The following is a 16,033-nucleotide window of genomic DNA, read 5'->3' as shown; positions in this document are numbered from 1 at the left end:
CCACTAAACCTACTAATTACAATGTTTGGCACAAATTAGGATATCTATGTACAGCTTTGTCTCACGTAAGGAGTAACAGAATGAGTGGCTAGGTTATATGGGAAACATGCCACGTTGTAAACGATGTAAAAACATGGTTGATCACCACATTCATTCCCAAATGACAATGAGAAAATATACATGTTCATCCACACAGCTTTTTATCTCCCAATTGTAAAAACATACTGAACCATAATTATTGTCTGTTTGTGTTGCCAGTATTTTAAAGATTTAGCTGAAATGTTAATCCCCTGGAAGTGATACTTTGCCTGCTTAAGAGTAGATGTTTTCGGGTAAATGTTCTACAGTGAGCAAAGATGAGATCCAAATGTGTGAAGCCAGGCATCACTTGCCAGTCATAACAATCTGTAACCCTGATTAGCAATGAACCAAGTTAGAGAATTTTGCCTATTTGTTCTAATGTATGATACCAAACAAAAATGAAAACTAAAGTTAATGATATTCACAAAGTTGTACAAATAATTTTATTTTCTTTCCGTATCAGAAGAACATATGGACAAAATTTTATGATAAATGGCAGTAAAGTGTGCTGCATTAAAAAAAAAAATTGCCTAACTTTTACACAATTACAAAATGTTTAGCAATTACATTGCACCAACGAATGGGACAAAAAAATTCCTAGCTGCCTGCAGTCCTGAATTCTGAACAATTTTGAATACAAATGCACAACAACTTGCACTGCTCATGGACAGTCAATCACTGCAGTGTTACACTAAACGAACTGAAAAAATAAAACATTTATAAAGAAAACTATCCTAATATATTTTACAAGCAAAATGTTTTGCCTAGATACAATCAACATTGAGCATCAATGAACATTTGCACCACTACAAAAAATATGTATGTAAACATCTAAAACAACAATGAAATACTGTAAATTATAGATTTTAAAATTCATAATCCTACTAATGCAAAATGTTTTCTTCCTGTAATCTTTAACCCTACACTTACAAAGAATGTAAAAATTTCTTGCCTAACAATTTAGATAAGCAAATTATATATTTTTTTTTCTTCATATAAAAATACAGTGCACTTAGGAGACCCCTTTTATTAAGCACTGAGTTACTCAACTGTACTGGAAAGTCAATAACGCTCCACAGAAGCAATGAGGTAAGGAAAAGCATATTAAGTAGTATAACTGGACCACCAAGTCAAAATTTTAACTCTCGGCACTTGTAGAACTTCCATGTTAATTCTAAAGCAATCAAAGAAATGAAAAGCAATCAATAAAAGGCACATTTCTTTAAGACCTGCAGATGCTGATGCACATGACACTATTCTCATAGCAAAATGGGAACAGGTAGGGCATGTTACTTAAGGTAGCAGTATTAAACTGCAACCTTTCAGCACCAGCTGCGGAGAGGAAAACACCTGTCCAAAGTCATCTGAAAATCTAGTGACACCAGTGTGAAATCAGATCAGTGTAATTCTTCCCTTCAAATGTCTTACTACATAAATTGTCATAAAAGCGAAACTTCCTATTGGCAACTGACATATAAATTGTGCTATCTAATGGAAATGTAATTATCAAATTTTTTATTTTTTTTTTTGAGATTAATGTCATACATAGTGTACGGATGGCCTGACCACATCCTGATAGCATAAATTGGCTAAAGAAACATTTACCAATTGCCCTCTTGTACTTAACACGAATTATTACTATTATTATTAAGTAGTTTAACTACACCGAGTCGAAACACTACCACTGCTGTTTTATTTCAACATAATGCTCTGTAGACAGACGATGCAAACTACAAAGCTTTTAAATACCTTACAAAACCAGACTTGTCAAAAGTCCCAATTCCACCTTTCATACAGTCCAAGTACATCAAAATTATAATTATGGCTCACGATATCAAGGGTTGGCAATTGTATCCCCAGTACCTTACTTCAAACAGGTTAAATACATTTCCATTACATATATTAACAAACAACAAATGAAACAATAACTGATGACAAAGACGCAGTGCCAATTTTTATGCGTGTTATTTGTGCTTTTAATTAACAAAAACCTGTGCATGTCTAGTGCTGTGCTGTCTGAAAATGAGCAGGTTTTAACGGATAAAATTTTGCATAATGATTCTCGAAGTGATAGTTAATGATAATGATGCAGAAATTATAAAGGAACAAAGATGATGCAATCACAACCCATTAAATTACAGTCAAAACGTCACAAGAGATTTCTTCATTTTATGGTACTGTACAAGTTATTAAATATGTCTTTTGTGACGAATATCTTACCATACATACTGTATTGAATACCTATCTACATGGTCAAATAAAAACTAGTGAGCAATCAATGATCTGACATTTCTATACTTTAACTTGGGAAACCCACACATTGGAACATCTATAGAGTTAAATTAAACATTAGAAATTTTGTACGTGTACTGAAAATGATGAATAATTTTTTTAGTCAAACTCTTAGCTTGTTACAGTAGACTAAAATGTTTTTAATATAATGTGAATACATAATTATATATTAAACTAACCCTAAAACTGACAAATGTCTTGATTAATAAAACAAATATATGACAAAGTTCCAGATGGCCAATGCTAGGTTATCTCTTAAGTCTGTACACTCTTTAAAGTACTGTGAAAAACAAACAGCCAAAACCATTTCTAAAACTATCACCTTCCCAAAGACTGTACAGGAAACACCTTAATTAAAACAATCATACAAAAATGTCTTTCAATCTGAAAACTTTTTTTTATCACTACCATCTTTTTTTCTGTATGTACAACGCTTGATTTCTCAACTAAAGATACTGAGCTCATGCTCAAATCATTCACTATAATCTTTTCAGCCAAAATGAACTGAATCGGCACATTTTCACAAAAATCAAATTTTGTAGCAAAAATTCATAAGCCAAACGTAATTGCAAATAAATACCTCTTAATCTAATGTCAAAAATTAAAGACTATACATTACTTTTAACTTAAGTTAGTTTCCAAACTTAATACGAAACCATACAAAAATATTTACAGAGAATAAATGTTGATGATGATGACAATGAAAAACTCCCGTTAACAATAATGGTGGTGAACACATGAAAACAATTCATTATAACTCCTATAATAATTTTCTGTTACCAGTCTTTCAAGGTTTTAACAATATACACACCAGCAGCAACTGTTCCAATAAGACAAAAGACAAAAACAGCAGTTGTATAAAGTGCGTTCGCCCCTCTGCTCAATACTGCGCCCTGTTTTGGAGAAGTGGAAAAATTCCTTTAAAACAGTTTCCTATGAGGTTCAAAATTTAAAAATTACTTGAATCCTTTAAGGAAATTAAATTTTCCATATAACCTATTGTATACAACAGATCTAATAATACTACAAATCTTTAAACAAACCCACATATCATAATTAGCCTTATTCTATGTGAAATGCACCCAGACTCAACAACTCAACGAAACCCCACTGTGCATGAACAAGTCAATTCAGTCATGCTGTAAGGTGTCACTACCCAATTCTTATATGCAGTCTCCCATCTGTAGATGAGGGAAAGGGAAGAGAGCACAGGAAACTATGATTAATGGGTTTGTATAAATGCGTGTCTTATTATAAAAACATTTATTATTATGAATTCATTAATCATAAGTTGCTTGAATCACAATGTAAGAAGAAAGACTTAGCAGATAAGCCCCAAGTCACATGATGGAGTCTGAAATCATGGGTAATGGATCTGTAATGAAAGAAACAGCCCACGACAGTACAACATACTGTACACTCACCAAGAACAAAAGGCTTAAAGGCTAGTATTTCAGACGTATGCCTCTATTTGTGTCAAGATGAGGGATGAAGTCATGAAAAGGATGAGGATGAATACCGTGATCCCTCCAACCTGAAAGCACATGCTCCCTTCACCCACCCATATCGTATCAACAGGTCCCAGCAGATATAAGCATCAAGGGATTTATGAATAAGATCACGAAAGTAAAATTTAAGAACAGCCGAGAGCTACAAATTGTATTTAAAAGGTCCTCACGACAAACATCCACATAAGGCTACGAAATGACCCACCATAGCCAGTAAAAAGTATGATTCCTGGAAACAGGACAAATTAGATGAATCGTGTTCAAGAACAGACTAGTTCAAAAGGATTCCATTTCATGCGAGATATGACTTGAAGGCTCTCACCTGATGTGGAATACCAATCTCGCAAAGCAAGGATAGTAGAGGAAAAAAGTGAGTGGTTCTTGCTGGGAGAGTAAGGTTTGTCTGTACACTCTGGGATAAACAGGCTTGAGTGAGACACTGAATGGGCATGGAGCTCACTCACAAGTTTACAGGAAGTTAGGACAGTGAGGAGCACCCTTTAGTCAGTTAAAATACAAGACATCTTACATGGGCCTGTAAAAGTAAAGTTCCGACCTGAAGGTTTAACAGATGTTTGAGGAGCAAAGCTGCCAAAGTGACAAAAGAGGTTGGAAATGTTCCTGTTGTTTTCCAAACCTAAACCATCCTGGAAAAAGACTAGAGATAAGTCAAGCAATAACCTTTGATAACAGAGAGAGAGAGAGAGAAACTGTTTGACATACCCTGTTGGTGGGAGCACTGAGGCTAAAGCTGGCAAAGAGGTCGTCAACTCAAGCCACAACAGAAGCAGCCAAGAAGACCAATGTAGATAAGACCATTGTAGAGTACAATGATATGGCAAGTGTTAGCAGCAAGGTGCAGAGAAAGGTGAATGAGCAGGTGGGTTAACTGAGGCCAGGAACACCAAAGACACTGGGTCACTGCATGTAAGCAGGAACAGCTGAATACATGGAAGCAGTAATGGTAGTACTTGACTACTCGAAAGCAGCAGTGTACAAGGAGGCGCTCAAGTACATGGGAGCATAAGAACAAAGAGGAGCACACAAAATAGCAGGTGCAGATAAGAAAGTTGCGTGAAAGGGTCCAAATTCACAGGAGCAAGAGCTTAAACACAATATTGATCAGGATGACTTAGTGATTATGTATACAAGACTGTGGGTAAAGCAGTAAACTGCAAGGCCAAAATCAACTCATTTGTAGAACATCACCTGTATTGAGGAGCTAGCCTTGGCAGGCAACTGAAACACTGCCTTGAGCCTAGCCAAGAAATCATCAAGCGAAGATAAAGGTAATGCAAGTGCTACACAAAAATAAAATCAAACAGGAGGAATAAAGGTAGAAACTGGAGAAGAGGCAGATGATGAGACCAGCAGGTTTCTCCTGGGGGTGACCAGAACATCAGGAGAGGGAGAAAACAATCACACCACCTAAAAATGTAAAAATCACATCACTGGGAGGACTCACAATAACCTAGAAACGAGTAACTAACTATATGCTGTGCATCATGCTAAGGTGAATAAAGGAGAATAAAACTGAACAAATGGTATAAAATGGTTAACTAAGAATATCACAGTACAACAAACATAAAAGCACCACATTGGCTGTGGGAAGTTTCAGTATCATGACTGCATTCTGCAGAGAAAGAGAAGAATTAGAAGTGACATTGTATGGCACAATGGAGTCAGCTGGTACTTTTTTCTTCATTTAAATCTCTTGAGTTTGCATGTGTGGATGCATCCCACACAGAATAAAGCTATCTATGAGTAACGGGTTCTTAACAAAAAACCTGTAAAACTTTACATACCTACAATATCTGATTATGCAATCTGGGCTACCCACAAAACAATGGTGTTTCAGTAAAACATACCAAACACCCTATTGCTATAACAATTAATTATGATATGAGACACTGTAAAAGTTCACAGTAAAGTGCAGCCTAAACACACTGATTTCTTGCAAAGGTTTAGAAGCTACCAAAATACTGTACTGTAAATCTGAAACGAACTTAGAAAAATTGCACAATGATCATATCCAAATCTCACAAGTACAAGTCAAATGTGAATAATAAAACATACTCTTATCATTGTCAAACTGAACTAAGGATAATTTAATGACACTTTAACCAAATCACTAGAGATTAAAACAAAGCTAGATACCTACCCAGCCACCAGCTTCCTTTACCCATCTGCAAATGTGATCTACTAAATACTTCCACGACCACGTCATTAACACATGAAGAAACTGCTGTCCCTGGCGCCGCACATGAAAGACTGCAACATCTCCCACAAAAGTAAATAATGCAACTATACGTTCCCGGGTTATCCCTCCCTGGAAAAAGATAAACATGACAAAGGGATTATTAAGTCAGAAAAAATTCCAAAGTTTGGTAGCAAAATGAAAAAAATCACTAAGCCAAGCAATCTGAGGATCATCAACTTCCAAGTGATAACATAAGGGAATAGATGGCTTGTTGGATGTTACAAGGCTGCCTGATAGGAGGGCAAACTCTCCCCTTAACAAAAAAGTGACTGAAATAGTACTTTCTGTAGCAACACAAAGAAACCAGCACACAGCAGAGGAGACATAAGATTGATCAGCAAGATAAGGGGAAGGTCAAAGATCTAACATACTGCTTTTGATTCTGTCCTACCGAATACTGAGATAAATGATGACGTCTTCCAAATATGACATCAATACTGTACGATATATTTGGGTAAGTAAGGCCAACATAAAGTTTTAATAACTGGGATGATGAAAAAATGATACAACAGTACTAATTTTCTCATTCAGATTTAGCAACATATTCCTTCAAAACAAATTTAAACTGCTAAAATGGCCAAAATGTTGTTCAAATTAATGAAAAAATGGAAGAAATATAAGACATAAAAAGAGATAAATTTGCAAGATCTGAGTTAATAAATGAAGGGAAACATTCTTGAGACTGAGTGTGAGCAAATAAGATTACTGACTTAAGATATTACCTTGATCCTTTAATAATAAAGGGAAAAAAATAAATAACCTTGTAAAAACTGTTAAATTGGTCATTTTGAAATCATAAAAATTTATTCAGATTTGTGACTGATGCTCTGTCAAAAGATGTCACACTCCAAACATAATTTGGCAAACTTCATGTCATTTTGACACTGTTTCTTCTCCATTTTTGAGCATACTACAATAAGCTTCAAAAGAACACTGAAACCAACCTCTACTAAGAAAAAAAAATTCATAGTAAACAATAATAGAAAAAATTGCCATATTCATAACCGGTGTGTGTGCTTTGCCACATAGGAATTTTGGGGCACCCAAAAACCTTAGTATCTCTCTAATAGTTGGTTAAAATTTGGGCTGTTACACTAATGTGCTTTTTGTTAAGGCTGTTGCCATTCTCTGTACAATACAAATTTTATAATGACAGTCTGAATATGGGTTAAGGCAATACAGTACACTAATAATTACTATTATCAAACAGTTTAGTTTGAATATGGTTTAAGACAATACACTAATAATTACTATTATCAAACAGTTTAGTCACACCACTATGTCAAAAATCTTAAAAACTCACATGAGAAGCCACCTATCCTACAACAAAAGATCCAGTGCCAACTACATAACATGGACATTTGTGGCAATATATTCTACTTTATACTGTTTGTAATGATCTACGGTATAAAGCACCTTTTGTGTTTAACTACTGTGTAAGAATTTGGATCTTATGTATTCTACAAGTCAGAGGTTTCATTTACGATGATAAATTTGAATATTTGAGGTTCAACTAAGTGTTTTACCATAAATAATTCAGTGCAGAGCTGGAAAAAATTTTCCATATTGATGCTCTCCAGGTGAACAGACTCCGCCATACGTTGAACATTCCTGCGTTCCTCTGTTTCAGCAAATGCATCAGCTAATTTCCTGAGTTCCTGTCCAACTCTATATAAGGCTGGATTGCGATACCTGAAATAAACAGAAATGATGGAAGATTATAACATGCACCATCTCCAATATAATAATAATGATTAGAGAGCATCACGGATGCAATAGTGAATCCCTTAAATGTGTCTTGTGTAAAGATTAAATATCAACTTTACAATGCGTAAAGGTAATTTAATCATAAAAAAGCAATACCCTTGGGATGATAACTCAACCTTCACATTCCTCAAAGAACTGTAAAACTCAAAACTGCATACATTATATCAAAATCTCTAAAATCACAAAGTAATTTTTTACACTTGGCACCGAGTTAAAGATTCTGACTTAGTGGATACTGCATTGTTATTTATTACAAGTGATTAAATGATAGCATAACACATTTGAGACTAACAGGGCTCGCACCAATTACTGTATTTATTTTGAAACGAACACTGGAAATTGGAGGACTGCAGCACTGTAATAACTGGACAAGTAGACAGGGAGATATCAAATGGTTCAGATAGAATGTATCAAGCAGAAAGCAGTGCAGCTGGAGGCCAAAGGATCACCACCAAGAACCAACAGAACCATTTACAATGAGTGATGTAAAGGAAAATTTAGGTGGTATCCCCTTGTGGGGGGAAGTAATAATAACAGAGAGATTACAAGTGAAAATATTATAGGAAAAATGGTTTCCCTGAGCAAATGCCAGCTTTTTACCAACCAAGAAAATTTATGTACAAAATACTTGACATAATTAATTGAGACCTTTTCTATCCTGTGACCAGTGAAAGCCAAGCCTGCACTAGCCACTAATAACTGGGTGGGTAGTTTCCTTCCAACAATCTAACCTGATAAATGTCTGAGAAACATCCACGTGAGCTGTTTCAGATTTCCCAATAATTATGGAAAGAGGGATAAAAGACTGATTTGATTTTTTGAGATTTAAACTGTCAGGCAAAGCACTGGGGCACTTCAGTTGAGGTTGGAGTACTGTAGTTGGACAGCAATTTAGAGATCCAGAAAATAAAAAAAAGGAAGTACACTGATCTCAAGGTCGAGCTGGGAAAAACCCCACAACTGCACAAAGCAACAGTCAGAGATTAGAGAGCAAGACTGAAGGTTGACAGCAGGAATGGCGTTAAAGTAAAAGGCTAAAAAGTGGGTGCAGTTAGAAACTGAAGGGAATGCCTGCAGTGAATATGCAGTGCTCTGGTGGCTCTAACACCTCCTATGGGTGAGGGGGAAGCATAACAGATTTCCCTTGTCACAAACATATTAGATATGAAGGATAGACAAACAATTCTGAACTGCCAATGCTAAGGGTCTGACCTGCTAAAGACATACCATTGCACAGGCTGTATTCCAACGTGAGATTGTCACAACTAAGCCAGATGTAGGAGCTTCGTTTTGAGCAAACGCTTGTCTAATTTTACCTTAAAAACACATACATGGTGTGCCTCAATAAAGTTTTAATAATGTAATTAAAATCATATTGGAAAGGTTACCCTTGTCGTATAATGGCTGTGCTGGGGTTCGGAAGACAATTTCTAAGTAGAGTTTCAGAAGTAAAGTTGCTTAATAAATCTTGAGCATCATCTTCTATATTATCATCTAGTGGTGGTGGCTGGGGTCCGTACCCACCACCTCTTAAGTTTAAAGGCAGGATTCTTGTCACAGACTGAAAGAATGATGGGTCTTCTCTGGGGGATAAGGGCTGAGGGCTGCACCAGGAATCTCTCCGATCTGACTGATAGTTGGGCAGTCTTGGTAACCTGTCATACTCTGTAAAAAATATATACATATATAAAGTGCACACACACACACACATATATATATATTATATATTGAATTTACTTTTCATCAATAAAAATATCTACACTGTATACAAACAAAGACTTTCTTACCAGAACACTATAAAATCTAGTTATAAATCAACTTGCCACTGGATTCTTTCTCAAGTTACAGTAGGATACCATTTGTTAGTGGTAGCTATCTGCATCTCTAAACATTAGAAGCTGTTAATGCATCTCTGCTATAAATGCCTTAAAATGGTGGGTAAATATGGACCATCTGGCTCCAGCTTTCCAGTATTTTGGTCACAAACTTATCTTGGCATAATGGGAAAAATGTTAAAATGGTGCCAATCTCTCCTATCATATAAAAGCTTAAAACAATCTTGCAAGACATAAATTATTCCATTCTTATATCACAATGCTTTTATTATATGTACTGCATTGTACTGGTTTAAAATGGTACCTTTCAGGAAAAGATACAGAACAATATATTACCAAAATTCCTACCTCTATCGGATGTTTTGGAAGATATATTTTCTACAAAAAAGGCTGTATAAAAAATACGACAAACTTACACTTCTTTAAAAATATTAATGAACTCTTGAAACAAACAGCCTACACTTCTTCCAAAAATATTAATGAACTCTTGAAACAAACAGCCTATGTTAAGACCATAATCTAATAAGAAATCATGTAATTTTATTATATCCTCAGATGCTTGCAACACAAAACACTGCTCACGACTTCCATGGTTTGTTTGCTTATGGCTACTATTTTTTGACCCCTGAAATACCTAACAGAATTTCAACAGTGTTACATATTCTCAATATACACATTTAAAACTGACACAAAAAATACATATCCATACCTTGTGCTGAGTCATCATCGAAATATGGAAAATTTGTAGTGGGTGAACAAGCTAAATCTTCGGACAAATTCCTCCTATGTGAAAAGCTACTACTGCTACTGCTTCTTCTTCTCATTAGTGGTCTTGCTTCAATGTTAATAGGGGCCCTATCTGGCTGGTCTCTTCCACTTGAATACTGTGCTCTTACACGGGGTCTTACAGATTGATCTGGTGCATAATCATGGGCAACTCCAGCATACTGGTCAAAGCCTTGATTACTATTCTCATCTACATTATTGTTTTCACTATCTTGTAAAGCCAATTCATTGAGTTGTTCTATGGATATATTATTGCCTCTTTCATAAGGAGATGGAAGTGATCCAGGAGGAGACTGAAGTGAAGAAGACGATGAAAGCAGAGATGGCTGTAGGTATGGAGATGACAAAGGAGATTCTAACTGTGATGGGGATGGGTTAAACGAGTGACGCTGACTAGGTGAGGGTAGAGGTGAAGCTTGAAAAGGTGATGAGAGCGCTGAAGGCAAGTTCTCCTGACTACTAAGGCTTGATATGGTTCCACTGCCCCTGAAATCATCATTGGAAGTTTCATGTTGGGGCCCACTTGCAGCGTTTTGAGTCTCCTCAGAGGTATCATCGCCATCCTTGGATGTAGATGGTCTCTGAACAGCTTTCTCACCATGGGGAGTATTGATGGCCATTTAGCCTGAAAAAGAAAACATGTAAGTCATAAAAGACAGCCAAATTACAACACTGCAGGATTACTGTGCAAGATTAATAAAGTATGTACACTCAACACTGACAATTCTTACATGTACGGCAGCCCTTGTTAAACTGAATATGAAATCTAATGGGTAGTGAGGACTTGGAAGAGCCAAAAAAATCTGGGAACTTCACCAAAAAGTTCCCTATCATGTAAACTAAAACCAACAAAGATTACAGAAGCACTTGTTAGCACCTGGGCTCCAAGCAGCTAACACTTCCTAAACAATTCTTAAAAAGTCACGAAACACTCAAAATGACAAATATGTAACTTACTACAGTATTCACTGCACCCTCATATTCTGTTCTTGTAGGGCAATAAAGTACAGTATCATAGAAATGGAAGCTTACAACACAGTTTGTTAAGGTCCCATTACATGCACTGAACACTGAAAAATGTTCTGTTCATTTCTGGGGAACATATTAACTATACCTATATCAATTGCAATTCAAGAAAAAGGCCAGATTGCATTTGCAAGGGAAACAGTTAGCACTGTAGACTTATTATAAACCTACCAAGCAGTGTGGCCTACCAAATGGAACTAGGTTACACTACCATCACAACTGGTAGGCAATAGCCTCTGTGTTAAGGAACTTTATTAGCAAATAGCTCTTCACATAACAGTCACGGGCTAGACTTAGCCTTAGATTATGACTGAATTGTAACCAAGATACTTCAGTACACATAACATTATTATACTTTGATATCTTATTAAATACATACACTACGTATTTTTCAGGCACCTAATCTTGTGTTTTATGCATCTCTGATCACTGTTGTTGGTGCAAAGAACTCATTTTTGCTTCTGTCACTTATGAAGGCCCTCAATGGGAAAAGGGGGTGGGATAAAAATGAGTTAACTGAACCAAATAAAAAATCATAAATGTGAAGATATCACAAATTGCCAGGATCCATCCTGACCTAACCTAAAGTACTGAGTCCTTACATGGACCCTCCCTAGCCTAACCTTATCTAAAATGCCATAAATCACTAAATAAACTCACCTCAACCTAACCTTGCACACTGGGTCCTAACTAGTGAAGACAGTAATGCCTGTATTGTTAGCATTCCACACAGTGTATTCCTTACCTTAGCTTAAAGGAATATGGCTAATTTTTTCCACTGGTCTCAATCAAGGTAATTCAATGCAGTTAAGCAAGACACATTTATCAATGAAGTAGATGCAAGGTGAGGCTGTGATGAATTTTTAAAGTTAGGCTGGGGTGACAATCCAGTCACGTAAGGACTGGTACCTGAAGTTAAGGTTAGGTTAATCAAGACTGAGTTGGATACATTCCCATACAGACTGTGTGTGATGTATTTCCGTATAGTACAGTACTCAATGTTTCAGTGAGCGTTACTGTTTATATATGTATCTGCAACATTTCTGACAAATGCATTAAATTAATTTTCAGCTTTTGCCCACCCAAATACTCACTCCCATTGGGGCTCCTCATTAGATAACCGCTGGATAAACAGAAAAGGAAAAAATGGCAGAAACCAGTGGGAACTATATGTTGGTCATGTATCTAGCTAGGAAAGTATGAGTATTAGAGGCACCTCTACCAAGCATAGCCTTGGCTAGGCTATATTAATATAGGGAAGCCTCCTAATCAGTAATTCTAAAAAAGATCAGGCTAGGCTATACTTAAGATATGGAGCAACAATGATACACATACGACAGACAAGATAAGTTCAAGCCAGGAGACTAGCCTAGCCTATCAAATATTAACTGCGGACTGGACCCAGAGCAGGAAGACGGGTATGCAAGAGAAAGCCAGCCATGAAAATGGGCCAAACCTAACCTTTCCAAGAATGCCATGTTCTGACCTAACCATGCCTTATCTTCCTAACCTGATTTAGGGTGCTGTGCCCAGACCATGCTAGGAGGAAAAAGTTAAGTATACTTTAGTTTAACCAGACCACTAAGCTGATCAACAGCTCTCCTAGGGCTGGCCCAAAAGATTAGATTTATTTCACATGGCTAAGAACCAATTGGTTACCTAGCAATGGGACCTACAGCTTATTGTGGAATCCGAACCACATTATAGCGAGAAATGAATTTCTATCACCAGAAATAAATTCCTCTAATTCTTCATTGGCCAGTCGGAGAATCAAACGCGGGGCCAGCAGAGTACTATCTTAGAACGGTACCCACCCGTCCAATGAGGAACTCTTGCTAGGAGGGGCTTCGCCCTTTCTGGATCCACAAGTAACACTGAATATCAAAAAGAGATCGGCAGGGCTACATTCCCGTTCAGACATGTGGTCTGGTACTGTTATATGACCTAACCAATACAAATTTAACTTAATCTTTCCTAGAACATTGTGCCCTGACCCAACCAAAACTTACCTTCCTGACCTGACTTTGGGTGCCGTGCCCTGACCTGGACTACCCTATGCTACCCCTTTGAGGAGGTAGGTTCAAATTACCAATAGGCTACCTAGCCTATCCCTGTCTCCCTACTCTGCATAGGCTACTACCCTTAACTGCGATGCCTAGGGCTGACCTAGCGTAGGCTACCCTACCCTACCCTAGGTTACGCTGGAAATAAACTTGGAAACAAAGTGCACGATGAATTATGATCAAGGACAAACCAACAACCCAGATTTTACGATACTTCACAATAAAAACCTCAGCTCAGACTTTGACCAACAAACCTAATTACGATACTTCACTGTGAAAACCTACGCTCAGACTTAAACTCTTAACTTCTGAGAAGGTTATGGACAAAAAATGACAGCATTTAGACAAAAATATCATATAACAATATAATTACCATCAAAATTAGACAATTACTCCGGAATAATAATAATATTACCACCAAATTCCTCTCAGAATTTTCGAAGAAGCAGAGTCTATTTACTCGTCCAATACAATGCTTATCTGAGACTCGGATCAAAACAACACATCCTCTGGGGTCTCGCCTCAAGCATAAGCTAACCTGAGGTAATCGTCCAGTCTATGCGTTAGGATCGGCAAGCAATTATTAATCAGCAAAATGGGGAGAATAACTCGAGATTGCCGTTGAAATGACCGCTTAATCAAAACAACTGGGAAAAGAACTCGAGTTGCTGTTAACCTGGGGTAATCGTCCCTGTCTACGTCAAGATCGCCAAGCGACTTAATCAGAAGAAAAGGAAATAAGCTAAAGTTGCTGTTGAAATGATCGTCCGGCAACTTAATCAGAACAACGGGAAAATGAACTCTTTGAAGTTACTGTTGAAATGATAGTCAGGCAATTAAATAAGAACAACTTGGAAATGAACTCTTGTAACTTGTTGTTGAAGTGACCGTCAGGCAACTTATTCTGAGCAAGGGCGGGGGGGGGAAGTGAACTAAAGTTGCTGTCGAAATTATCGTCAAGCAATTTAATCAGAACAACGAGGAAAATGACAAGTTGCTGATGAAAAGATCGTCATGCAACTTATTCGTACAATGTGAAAAAGAACTCACGTTGCTGTTGAAATGATCGCAAGGCAACTTAATCACAACAAAAAGGAAATAAACTCAAGTTGCTGCTGAAATTATCGTCAAGCAGCTTATTCGAAACAAGAAGAAAAGAACTTACGTTGCTGTTGAAATGATCGCCGGGGAACTACTACAGCAGAACAAAGGAAGGTGCAGTGTTCTGTTGAAATGCGGCGATCGGCACGAACGTTTCGTCGGCTTATCAGTCACGTTACTTTGATACGATAGTTCACTTTGAAAGTAAAAATCGCACAGTTTGTTTGATAAGAACATGGCTTATGCTAGGTTGTTTTTGTGTCATACACAAAATGTGTAAGAAGGAGGATGCAGTATAGTGAAAGCATATCTGTATTTTGCATCCTAAAGGGTTTTACCATTTCACTCGAGTCGTTTTCATATACTGTATATTGGCGATGGTTATCATTGCAGTCATGCTGGATTCACTGCCGGTTTTTTGAAGGGCAAATTTATTTCGTCCCAATTCTTTTTCTATGAATACTATCGCTAGGTATATCTTGCCGGCACCAACTTTCCAATTTGGAGAATAACTAATCAAAGATTGCTCTTGTACTTTCCCGAGGGCAGCTCAATCTGCTACAACAATAAGCCAAACATGGCTCGATCGTGAAGGGATGGGGCACGTGACATTGCCCGAACATTTCCTCCATTAGGGAGTTACCACATAGTGCACTGTACAATGCACACTGTAGACAGTACTTAAGGCTATATACATCACTGAGGCCCTAATGGAATTGTTCTCTTAACGTTTATTTTTTTTTTTTTAATCTGCTCTCTTTGAATTCTCCACAACCAGCTGTTCAACCTCTTGAGTTTCATCTTCCTTCAAATTCTCACCTGTCAATGATGAACAAATTCCTTGTGGGAACCTTATGACAGTCTAGAATTATGACTCAATTTTTACAGTAATTAATATTAATCACAGTACTATCCAGTATTTCACCTTAGGCATAATTCTTGGCGCAGAAATTCAAGACAAGAAGTGTTATTAGCAAAATATTTAGTCAAACAGGATTTGCTTTGAGAGTGAGCCAGACAGACGCCCATACGATTGAAGATTACTCACCACTGAGAACAAGAAGTATTAAACCAAGAACAAGAACATACATCACGTACTGGCCCATATTACTCAACTTCAATTTACTTAAACCACCAACTCGTTCTTGACTCAGAGGCTGGATCTGTGGATCCACTCTTGAATGCAAGAAGACTGGAGCAAGAGAAATATGAAGAGGTTAGACATCCAAGTTGGAAGACATCAAAATAATGTATTTTCAACCCCTCAAAAAAAATGTTCACCCAAAAACCATGAAAAAGATAAACAAAAAATAA

The 16,033-nt window shown here is 37.0% G+C and overlaps 1 protein-coding gene across 5 annotated transcripts; it reads right to left on the bottom strand.

Annotated features, from left to right (window-relative positions):
• Positions 1–509: 509 nt before the first annotated feature.
• LOC136851510 (uncharacterized) lies at positions 510–14,914 on the bottom strand. Of its 5 annotated transcripts, none has more exons than XM_067125651.1 (6): positions 14,784–14,914; positions 10,453–11,154; positions 9,297–9,573; positions 7,668–7,833; positions 6,043–6,210; positions 510–3,266 (listed from the first exon to the last, which is right to left on the bottom strand). In XM_067125651.1, the coding sequence occupies exons 2-6, from the start codon at positions 11,147–11,149 to the stop codon at positions 3,150–3,152; spliced, it is 1,425 nt and encodes a 474-aa protein (XP_066981752.1). In that variant the 5' UTR covers positions 11,150–11,154; positions 14,784–14,914; the 3' UTR covers positions 510–3,149. The 5 variants fall into 5 exon arrangements, with proteins under 5 accessions (XP_066981752.1, XP_066981753.1, XP_066981754.1 ...); XM_067125652.1 differs by lacking the exon at positions 14,784–14,914 and adding an exon at positions 14,669–14,725; XM_067125653.1 differs by lacking the exon at positions 14,784–14,914 and adding an exon at positions 14,157–14,317.
• Positions 14,915–16,033: the final 1,119 nt, after the last annotated feature.

The sequence above is a fragment of the Macrobrachium rosenbergii genome, chromosome 23, assembly GCF_040412425.1.
Source record: "Macrobrachium rosenbergii isolate ZJJX-2024 chromosome 23, ASM4041242v1, whole genome shotgun sequence".
NCBI classification, from domain to species: domain Eukaryota; kingdom Metazoa; phylum Arthropoda; class Malacostraca; order Decapoda; family Palaemonidae; genus Macrobrachium; species Macrobrachium rosenbergii.
This window is presented reverse-complemented; position numbering and strand designations above follow the sequence as displayed.

Coding starts and splice junctions, on each gene's coding strand:
- LOC136851510 (XM_067125651.1), bottom strand. CDS start 11,149: ATGGCCATCAATACTCCCCATGGTGAGAAAGCTGTTCAGAGACCATCT. Junction 7,834..9,296: donor ACAGCCATTATACGACAAGG/GTAACCTTTCCA, acceptor TGTTTATTTCAG/GTATCGCAATCCAGCCTTAT. Junction 6,211..7,667: donor TCTGCACTGAATTATTTATG/GTAAAACACTTA, acceptor ATCTTTTTCCAG/GGAGGGATAACCCGGGAACG.